Genomic DNA, 11,029 nt, shown 5'->3' with positions numbered 1-11,029 from the left:
TTTTTTTTTTTTTTTTTTTTTAAGATTTTATTTCTTTATTTGACAGAGAAAGACAGCGAGACAGGGAACACTAGCAAGGGGAGTGTGAGAGGGAGAAGCAGGCTTCCCGCCAAGCAGGGAGCCCGATGCGGGGCTCGATCCCAGGACCCTGGGATCATGACCTGAGCCGAAGGCAGACCCTTAACAGCTGAGCCACCCAGGCGCCCCCTCTAACCACTTTCTGACGCTTCGCTCAGCTTATCCTCAGAACAGCCCTGTAGTGTAGGTTCTGTAACTGCCTCAGTTTACAGACGGGAGGTGGAGTCACCTGGCTCAAGAGTCCGTGCTCTTAGCTGCTGCCCTGTGTTCGGCACGACTGTGCTTTCATGCTGGTTAAGAATGTTCTGCCTGGGGCGCCTGGGTGGCACAGCGGTTAAGCGTCTGCCTTCAGCTCAGGGCGTGATCCCGGCGTTATGGGATCGAGCCCTACATCAGGCTGTTCTGCTATGAGCCTGCTTCTTCCTCTCCCACTCCCCCTGCTTGTGTTCCCTCTCTCACTGGCTGTCTTTATCTCTGTCAAAAAAAAAAAAAAAAATTTTAAAAAAAAAAAAAAAAAAAGAATGTTCTGCCTGACCCCAGAGGTGGCACTGGGCAGTCCAGCTCCAGCATTCCCACTGTTCAGCTGTGTGTGAGTCCATGTCTTACCTGGAGAACCGAGGCTGTGCCAGACCTCTTAGGATGGTTGGATGGGTTCAGTGACTGTTCACAGTGGTTGCTGGCACCCAGAGACCACTTTTTTTTTTTTTTTCTTCTTTATTTTATTGTTATTTTTTTTTTAATGTAGGCTCCATGCTCAGTGTGGAAATCCAATGCCAGGCTTGACCTCACAATCCTGAGATCATGACCTGAGATCAAGAGTCAGACACTTTACTGTGACTGTGCCACCCAGGCGCCCCCCAGGGACCACTCTTGAGCATTTCATATTATCGTCAAAAGTGGATTCTTGGGACACCTGGGGGGCTCAGTCAGTTAAGCATCTGCCTTCGGCTCAGGTCATGATCCCAGGGTCCTGGGACTGAGCGCCGCATGGAGCTCCCTGCTCAGCAGGGAACCTACTTCTCCCTCTCCCTCTGCTGCTCTCCCTGTTTGTGCTCTCTCACTCTCTCTTTCTCTCTCAAATAAGTAAATAAAATCTTAAAAAAAAAAAAAATGGATTCTAGCACCAGAGTATTTGCATCTTGGAATCTAAGCTCCTTAGAATTATTTTGGGAAGAAACCCCCATGATATTAGAACGCCAGATGACAAAAGATAAAATAGTAATAGGCAGCATTTCCTAAATGCTTACACTCTGCTGTGGTCTGTTCTAAGCCTGTGTTAACTTCTTTACTCACAGTGGCTTTGTTATTACTCCATTTTACAGATGCTAGAACCGAGGTCAGGGACACTGAGTCAGTTTGCCTGAGGTGGGTAGTAAAAGTTTGGGCTGGACTGGCACCCAGGCATCCAGACTCTAGAGCCCAGAGTATTCACCCTCTGCTGTCCATCCTGAGCGCTCACTGTGTACCGGGTCTCCTGCTAAGCACTTGACATGGGATGGCTCGGTGGACTCGTGGCAGCCCAGTGAGGGAGAGGCTCCTTCGTTCCCATTTATAGCTTAGCAGACAGGCACAGGCAGGTAGAGACGCTGGCCTGAGGTCACACATGCGGAGGCCCTCCTGAGGCAGGAGCAGTGGGCCTGGCCAACAAGGACGTGTCTCCCAGGCCTGGTGGTGAGATCATCCCCCCTGGAGAATCTCAGGCGGTTAGGTGAATGGAGTTTTGGTCAGTGGGGTCATTTACTCACTTGGAGATGCTCTACAATGGAACTTGAAGCTTATCTATCAGTAATTGCATCTGCCTTTTGCTATTTCAAATTTTGGGATCTAAACAATGTAACAAAATTCTCTTGTACTTTATAATTGGGAATTACCCGGAGAGCTACACGTTAAAGGTAGTTACAGTTGACCTTCAAACAACACTGGTTTGAACTGCACAGGTCCACTTATATGAGGAGTTTTGTTTGGTAAATACAGTCAGTCCACTGTTGTAAATGCAGTCTTCCTTGTGATTTTCTTAGTAACATTTTCTGTTCTCCAGGCCACTTTATCGTGAGAATACAGTATATAATATATACAACACACTAAGTGTGTGTTAATCGACTGTTTATATTATCGGGAACGCTTTTGATCGACAGGAAGCTCTGAGTAGTTAAGTTTTTTTGGGAGGGTGGTCGGAAGTTACATGTCAGTTTTTGACTGCGTGGGTTGGGGGTGGGGGCCAGTGCCTCTAGCCCCGTGTTGCTTAAGGCTTCACTGTATTTATCTTGTCCTTCTGGAGTTGATCCATTTTTCTTAATTTAGTATGTTACATAGAGAATGGATGGAGGCTTTTTCTCAATGAATGGAGGTTTGCTTTGTGACATTAGGAGACCTCTCAGCGAGTGGGGTTTTCACGGTCCCCCTTGACTTTAACGCATTTAAGATATCTTCATATCTGATATCTTCATATCACACATATCTTCATATCACACACATCTTCATATATGTGTCTCTTTAGATAAGAAAGTTCCAGGCATCAGTTTGGATGTCTAGCAAGTGTTGGCTGGCAAAGAACTAAGTATGAATTTCTTGGGTTCTCTGTATTAAAGTAACAAAACACTGACCAGTGTGTGTTAGCATTTCTGTTCTGTTTAGATACTCTTTGATGGGCAGTTTGGCCAGCAGAACTTCAGATAGCTGCCTAGTCAACTTGTGAAAATTAAAAGTAGCCTTTCCAGTATAATCAATAGAGGGAGGTGCAAATTTATTTTCCAGGTTCCTTTCAATGCGGTTGCACTCCGGATTATTCATGCTGATGTCGCCCCTACCCATATATTGTACGCTGTGAATGCCAGCTGGGTTGGTCTTTGCAAGATCCTGGATGATGTCAGAGGATACGCTAATGGGCCCATCCTACTCGCCCAGACTCCAATCTGCGATTGTTTGGGGTTTGGTGAGTGAAAGTAAAATATGTCTCTATACTTACTGACATCAGTGCCCTTCTCCAGCTGTATACGGCTGGTCTTGACCTTGGAGCTGTCTCTCGGCTGGAGTGGTCAGTGTCTCTGGCTTCTAGACAGTGGGCCTGGGGGCTGAGGGGCAGGAAGGAAGCAGCATTTTCTCTGCTTTTCCTGCCAGCTCTAGATCTAGGATTCCTAAGGGCCTGGTCATGGCCTTCTTGTCACTCGACACGTTTTCCCTAGGCCATCTGTCCACCTGCTAGGGCCTTAGATCCATCACTAGGCTGACTTCCCACAAGATCGCTGTAGCACGACTGTGTCTGAGCTCCAAGCCCAGCTCACTTCTCCACTTGGGTATCTCACTAGCATCTGAGACTTAGGTCCAAAACTGAGGTCCTAATTTTCTCCCCAAATCCCCTCCCACCCTGCACCATCTCCTGTTCCCAGGCCTGTGAGAAGTCCTTGGAAGATTCACTCGTGTTCACGCAGACCTCTGGGTCCACCTTGGCGCCCCCTTGCCTTCATTGGACACATCCAACCCACTGGCAGGGGTGGTATCTTTTCTCCACAATTTGTCCGATCCCTCCATCTCATCTCTTCTTACTCTGCCGGTCCGAGCCACCGTTTCTGTGCTGGGCTTGGTGCAGTCGGGTGACCTGAGGACAGATGGGAGTACGTCACATCCCATCACTCAGGCCCAGGACCATTGGCCTGGCTGTGCTCTGAGCCCTCCCTCCTTCACCAAGCCTACCTCACGTGATTGTCCCCCTGGCTCACTGAGGTCAGTAAGTGTCAGAGTCTGTTTCTGGAAGGGTGCTGGACCTGTGTCACTGAAAATTAGCCAAAGCCTTACATAATCAGACACACGCTTCTGAGTCAGACAACAGTACTTCTCAGAAGTGTCTTCCACGGTACTGTGTCACCTGCTACAGACCACGAAGAAGGGATTGACGACGGGGAAAGATTGAGTCGCCTGTGTGTCCCGCACGGTAGCTTCTCTTCCTGGCCTGGGTGTGCCTCACTTAGGACAGCCTGGGACGTTGGCAAGTAGACCACTTTGGTTGCTCACGGCTGAACAAGGGGAAGGGTTCCAAGAGATGGGAGATTTGATGACTCTTGACCAAAAGTGGTCAAGTACTCCCATGTCTTGGAACTTTATATTTTCAAAGCAAAACACTGTTGAAATTTAAATTCTATTTTAAAAGCCATTCTACAATTCTCAGTGGTGGGGAGGTATAAATATCTTCCAGAAAGGATTATTTGTGTGTGTTTTGTGCCCTCAAGGAATTTGTAGAGGGATCGACATGGAGAAGAGGCTTTACCACATCCTCACTCCTGTGCCCCCGGAGGAGCTAAGGAATGTGAATTGTCTGCTGGTTGGAGCCATTTCCATTCCACAGTGTGTCTTCAAGAGCCAGGTGAGTGCCACTCGCAGGGACAGCCCTGGAAGTAGCCAGAGAGCGTCTCAGGGACAGGTTATTATGTGGGAACTCACACTTGGTCGGAGAGGCTGAATGAGGCAAATAGAGTGTGAAGGTGGCCTCAGAGGCCCGCGGCCATGAATCGCCCTCATTCGTCATTCATGGGTAGAGCCATTATCCCAGAAGTAGATTATGGGAGGAGAGAGAACAGAGGTGGTCTCCCCAGGATTACTCCTTCCTGATGACAGTCTGTGGGTGCACCTATGAGAAGGTCACGGGAAGGTCATGTTGGCTGAGGACATCTGTGTGGTAGTCTGGGGACGCAGTGCATGTTTGTCCCCTCTCAGCTGCTTTTCTTTTCTTTTTCTTTTTTCTTTTTTTTTTTAAGATTTTATTTATTTGACAGACATGGTGAGAGAGGGAACACCAGCAGGGGGAGTGGGAGAAAAGCAGGCTTCCCGCCGAGCAGGGAGCCCGATGTGGGGATCCCAGGACCCCCCAGGACCCTGGGTCATGACCTGAGCCCAAGGCAAATGCTCAACCGCTGAGCCACCCAGGCGCCCTCAGCTACTTTTCTTAACTTGTTTGAGAGAGAAACGCACCCACGCCCCCTACTGTCATGCTGGTGACTGTGTCCGTGCCGTTGAATTGGACGGAAAGGTGGCAGTCACCTTTGTTCCTGGGCCCGTTAGGTTTAGTGGACCCTCTGCGGGAAGGGGAACCAGAGGTCTTAGGAGTGCAAGGACCTTACTCAGACTCTCCCCTTTCCCCATTATTTTCTGGGGAAGAAGTGAAATGCTGCAAACTCTAATTGGTAGGATTTGGGGTGTTTCCATGCATTCTCTTCGTGTTTCTGTTTCAGCGCGGGCTCGAAGGGACAATACCTTACATCACCACAGATTATAATTTTAAACTTCCTGGAGCATCAGAGAAAATTGGAGCGAGGGAAACCAAGGAGACGCGTGAAGAGAAAGTACACCCGAAACCCAAACTCTATCGAAAAATAAACTGATACGTCATCAGTAAGGGAAGGAGCTTTTACCAGAAAACTGGACTTGGTCTCCAGCCTGACGTCAGGCTGATGGTGATGGCGGGGAATGGTGCACTTACGTCGCGGATAGTGTTTCCTATGTAACTCTTGGATCTAGAGTCAATTTAACTCTTTTGAAAGCTGCGTGACCAAGAGTTTTGCCCTGGTGTTCTGTGTGCTGCTTCATACTTGTCTGTTTTATTTTCTGAAGGGTTAAAGCAGCAGGGAGAAGTTTGTACACCGTTAAAACGGAGGGAACACAGTTGATTCCTCACAAAGCTTTTCAAATACCTGGTGGAATCTGAATAAAAATAGGGAAACTGGGGCCACAGAAATCTACCAAAGAGGAAGGAAGGCCGGCCAGCGGGGTCGCGAGCATAACAGGATGTGGGGGCTCCCCTGGTCCTTGCCCAGCGATGGCAGGTGGGCAGGAGGTCCCAAGCGGCAGGGTCTGCCTGGGGACCGTCACCGTGGGGGTCATGCTCATCCCCTGCTCATCTGATGCCGTCCATACACTCTTTATTCCCGTGGTCCAGTGTTCAAAGATCACGTTTGGTCTGTTCAGTGTAATCAAGGTTTAATAGATAAAATGTTTGGACTTAAGAGCCATTCGTTTTTTGTTTTTGTTTTTTTTTCCCATCTGATGACTTTATGCTAAAATCCAGGAAACCTTTCCTGTGGTCTCTTTAGAATTAGCTCTATCCTAGTTGGCCTCTCATCTGAGATTGAGCACGCACTGTGGGCAGCACTGGACACCAGGCTGTTCGGAAGAATGACTGGCAGAGCAGCTCCTGGAAAGCCCCATCTTGCCTTTGACGGCTGGACCGGAGCTCGTACTGCGGAAGACTCTGAGCTGTTCAGCGCTTTTTCCGAGGGGGGACAGGAGGCCAGTGATGAGGCCGTTCTCCCGGATGGCTTTGGGGGAAATGATGGAAACCCATTCTTCGTCTTCTCCCTGGTTGTCACAATTCTTGATCCTCCAGGGCCGGAAGTGGTTTTGGTAAACAAGGATATCAGGTGGGGTCACGTCGTTTGTGCATTTAAATCTGAGAGTCTTCCTCAGGTAGCGTTTCATACTCGTGGATTCAGCTTCCTACAGATGGTGTGGAAGGCTGGTTACTCAAATGTGGGTTTTAACGTCTGTGTTCTTTTAAACCGTTGGCTATTGTCCTGATTCTTTTGGCAGCCCCTCAGCATCTCGAGACCCACGCTTACACGTGCTCCCCGGAACTCTGCCACCCCCCAGGGTTGGTTTTGATTCCCTAGAGACTGTTAAAGGTCTAACTTCATTGTGTCTTATTTATGTCTACATTTACCTTGTGTGTGTTTTCCGTCTTGGTCTTGCCAGGAATTTTGACAATCTGCCATCATCAGCGTTCTGCCTCCTTCCCTAGTTCCTTGTGTCTTCACAGCGATACTCACTATAGGCCCCGGGCGGCAGGTCTTAGGAGGAATGAGAGTGGTGCCCAGGCATTCCGTTCCATGCAGGCTTGCCTTTGGCCTGATTTCCTGCTGCCCTTGAGGGCGCTGCGTGTGGAGGAAGCAGCCATTGCCACTAGAGGGAGCTGCTAGCCTCTGGTCAGATGGGCCAGGGGCGAGCGCGGCCAAGCCTGCCTGGGACGTTTCCAGGGCTCAGACATCCCGGAGACTTGGCTCGGTGGCCAGCTCAGGGGGCCTTGTCAGACCTGCAGCCGTGCCATCACCTTGAACGTTTGTCCCTGTGACTGTCGACATCAGCAGCTGGGGCTTTTTGTCATTTCTGCCGTCCTTTGGTTCAGAATATGGTGGTGAGGTCTACAGGTGAGTTATTAACAAAAGCTCAATCGTGTGTGTGTGTGTGTGTGTGTGTGTGTGTGTGTGTGTGTGTGTTTTCCAAAGTAGCACATGCTTATTTTAAGAAAAAGAAATAACATGACTTAGAACTCAAAACCCCTAGTTGCTGATTTTGTAGTTCTTTAAAGCCAGTTCTTTAGAAGAGATTCCTTTATAGGAAAGACAGATGTGAAAATAAATAACAAGATTCTTGGATTCTGGGGTTTTAGTTTGTGAATAAAGGTCAGTTCCTGGCTGTCCTCTGTTGGGCCTGGGGGCAGGAAGTGGTGGACCCTCTAGAGCATGGCCTGGAAACGGAAAGGGGAGAAGGATAGTTGAGCTGGCCCTTCAGGGGCCAAGAATGTTTGAGAAATCAGTCTGGAAGAGACCTGCGGGGGGCGGCCTGGGCTGGAACCCCTGGGACGGGGCTGCGGACCTGCCGCACCTGGGATTTCTGCCCAGTGGTGTGAGTACCACACAGTGAAGGCACAGGTTCCTTTCCTTGTGCCAGATGGTGTTTAATTGTCTGATGGTAGTTCTGTCGTCAGGCTTGGATGTGGTGGTGACGGCTGCAGCTGTGGTACTAGAGCTCGGAGTTGGGTCCCGAGGGGCCGCTGCCAGCTGTGTGACTTTGCGGAAGATCCTGGACCTCAGCCTGTTGGTGTCTTTAAGATGGGCTGGTGGCTGTTACTCAGGGTATCTGCGTGGGAGAACATGAGGCCTCTCTGTACGTGGCGGGGAGTACCCCGAGATGGCAGGGACTAAGATTGTGTTCCTCACAGTCACATCGGGACGAAGAGGAAACTAAATGTTTAAATCCACAGCTGTCTTACCCGTCCTGCCTCCGGGCAGGGTTCCATTCAAAGCATTTTCCAGCCCAGTGTGCTGCTGTCAGAGCTCTCCAGGACATTGGTTCTGGGGTCTCCCGTTAGTCCCTGTTCCTGGCAGTTCTTCAGAAACCCCCACGTAACTGCTTTTAAAATTGTACAAACTGTTCATACATGTAGAAAATGACTTTCAGTCATGACCACGTAGGTGATCGCTGTCCGTGCCGTGATGCTGTCTTGTCTGGTGTGTTTCTGTGTCTTAATAAATTGGTGTCCTGCCGTATGTGTGGTTTTTTATCCAGCTCTTCTCACTCTACTCATGAACTTATGTGTCATTATTTTTGAGAACATTAATTTAATTGTGTAATTTTATTACATATATTGATAGACCATTTTATTCCAGGAAATTATTTAAATAGAAATTATGGCAGAAACTTTGGGGAAAATAAAGCATTGGAAGTGGAATCTGGGTGCCAGAGCAGAGAAGACAGGAAATCCAGAAAATGCCTGTGCCCTTTTCCATTTCAATGTTTTTTTTAAAGATTGATTCATTTATTTTGAGGCGGGGGGGGGGGGGGAGAGGGTGCGCATTGGGGGGGGGGGGCAGAGGGAGAGGGAGTGNGGGGGGGTGGAGTGTGCGCATTGGGGGGGAGGGGCAGAGGGAGAGAGGATCCCCAAGCCGACTCCCTTCTGAGCGCGGGGCCCGACATGGGACTCGATCCCACGACTCCAAGATCATGACCTGAGCTTAAGATTAGGACGCTTAGCCGAGCCACCGAGGTGCCCCTCCGTTTCAGTGTTGAGTGCAGTAGGAGTTTAATTTTTGCGTGGCCCGAGGATGTACGTTAAAAGAAAATGCTGTCTTTTTTTTTTTAAGATTTTATTTTATTTATTTGACAGAGATAGAGACAGCCAGCAAGAGAGGGAACACAAGCAGGGGGAGTGGGAGAGGAAGAAGCAGGCTCATAGCGGAGGAGCCTGATGTGGGGCTCGATCCCATAACGCCGGGATCACGCCCTGAGCCGAAGGCAGATGCTAAACCGCTGTGCCACCCAGGCGCCCCAGAAAATGCTGTCTTTTCTGTACCGTCTTTGAGAGTGTGTTAGAAGAGTTTTGCTGTGGAAAAGTTCAGATTAAAAGAGGAGAACCAGCCTGGGGCCTGTGCCCGTCGCTGCCTCAGCAGGTGTGAGCTCAGCAGCGCTGTCCTCACTCTCCCCTCGATGGCCTGGCGGAGGGAGCAAGCGTTGGCCGCCCAGCGAGCCTGAACGGTGGCTAAAATAAGTATGGGGGCTGCCTGTGCTGTAAGGGGCCTCTTCAGAAAGGCTTTGCGAAGTGAAAAGATTTCCAGGGCTTTGCCAGGGGAAGAGTGGGGCAGAAGGTAGCTGGGGGGCCACCCAAAAAACCCACTTGGGGGGGGCAGCAAGTCCATCTGGAATGCTGGGAGCTGAGTAAGCAGTCTTGGGAGTCAGCAAACAACTGAGCCACCAGGAGGCAGACAATGTGTTGGGTCAGGCTGGGAAGCCAAGGGTTGCCATGGCGACAGGCCCTGATGTGCCGCCGGACTTAGCGCTCAGCGGACTGTGGCTTGGAAGGTCTCTGGGCTGTGAATGTCTGTCAGGCAGGGAGAAGCCACCAAACTTTCAGACCTTCCTCCTTGCAAGGAGGCCGATGCAGGGAGCTGCAGCTGGCTTTGGGAGTGCAGAGGCAAGGGTCTTCGTGGATCGCCCTCCAGGAAAGGAGGAAGGCCCTCGCCAAGGCAACCAGCACCATGCGAAGTCTGTTCCAGGGAGCAAATGGGTACTTGGGAATGGAAAATCCATGGGGAGGAAACCACCACCAAGGAAACAGTGCGAACCATGGCCACATAGTCCATATGTTAAAATAGACGAAGCCCAGGGACCTGGCAGGGCTGAGAGCTCCGTGGTTTTCTGTGCAGATGATTCAGCTGGAGAATTCAGCCTGGAGCTGAGCCTGGGAGAAGCCCTCTGGTGTTAGGTCTGCAGCTGGGCAGAGGGGCAGAGAGACCTGTGGGTCTAGCATGTGGCTTGAGGGCCAGGCAGGGCACCACCACACCAGAGGGCGAGCATGAATTCAGTCCCTGCACAAGGTGGGCCTCCACCTGCTGGCCTAGCCTCCATCCAGGAACCGATGAGTGTTTTCTTTCTTTCTTTCTTTCTTTCTTTCTTTCTTTCTTTCTTTCTTTCTTTCTTTCTTTCTTTCCTTCTTTTTCTTTCTTTCTCTTTCTTTCTTTCTTTTCTTCTTTCTTTAATTTCTTTCTTTCTTTCTTTCTTCTTTTTTTCAAGATTTTATTTATTTATTAGAGAGAGCATGATGGGGGAAGGGTCAGAGGGAGAAGCAGACTCACCGCTGAGCAGGGAGCCCGAGCCCGATGCGGGACTTTATCCTGGGACTCCAGGATCATGACCTAAGCCGAAGGCAATTGCTTAACCAACTGAGCCACCCACGCGCCCCCGGTTGAGTGTCTTCTTCCTCTTTGTCCAAAAAGGAGTGTTGACAACCCAGAGCGAGAATAGAAAGGTCTCAGAAGGGCCACCAAGCCCCACGCTTGCAGAATGACTGAGCCCTGGACGAAGCTCTCCAGGCCGGGCACTTTTGTCCTTGTTAATTGGTAAGTTAATGAACTGAGAACATGGAAGGCAAGGGCTGCCCAGCCCAGCCAGTTTTAGCCGTCAGCTCTGATGTATGGGTGCAGATAACATCCTGTCTTCTGAGAAGGCAGAAGTGGGAGGCTTTCCGTCTCAGCCCTCCAACTCCTGAAAGAAGGACGAGCATGATCCCATGCTTATGAATCGCTCTGGTGGTGGAGCTGACAAGCTGCCACAGGAGGGGGCTGGGAAGGCCAGCCACAACGGGCATTTAACCAGCTTCCTCTCCGGGAGCTGGAAGGTGAGTGGAAAGGTG

The 11,029-nt window shown here is 50.1% G+C and overlaps 1 protein-coding gene across 1 annotated transcript in view; it reads left to right on the top strand.

Annotated features, from left to right (window-relative positions):
• Window positions 1-6,077, top strand: part of NOL9 (nucleolar protein 9) — an 18,708-nt gene extending 12,631 nt beyond the window's left edge. The window contains 3 exon segments of the mRNA XM_034672037.1: window positions 2,755-3,010; window positions 4,302-4,435; window positions 5,301-6,077. Of these exon segments, the coding sequence (XP_034527928.1) occupies window positions 2,755-3,010; window positions 4,302-4,435; window positions 5,301-5,450 (540 nt within the window). The 3' untranslated portion in view covers window positions 5,451-6,077.
• The last annotated feature ends 4,952 nt before the right edge of the window (window positions 6,078-11,029 follow it).

The sequence above is a fragment of the Ailuropoda melanoleuca genome, chromosome 11 (genome assembly GCF_002007445.2).
Source record: "Ailuropoda melanoleuca isolate Jingjing chromosome 11, ASM200744v2, whole genome shotgun sequence".
Lineage (NCBI taxonomy): Eukaryota > Metazoa > Chordata > Mammalia > Carnivora > Ursidae > Ailuropoda > Ailuropoda melanoleuca.
Note: the sequence above shows the minus strand (reverse complement) of the source record. Positions and strands in the feature narration are given on the sequence as shown.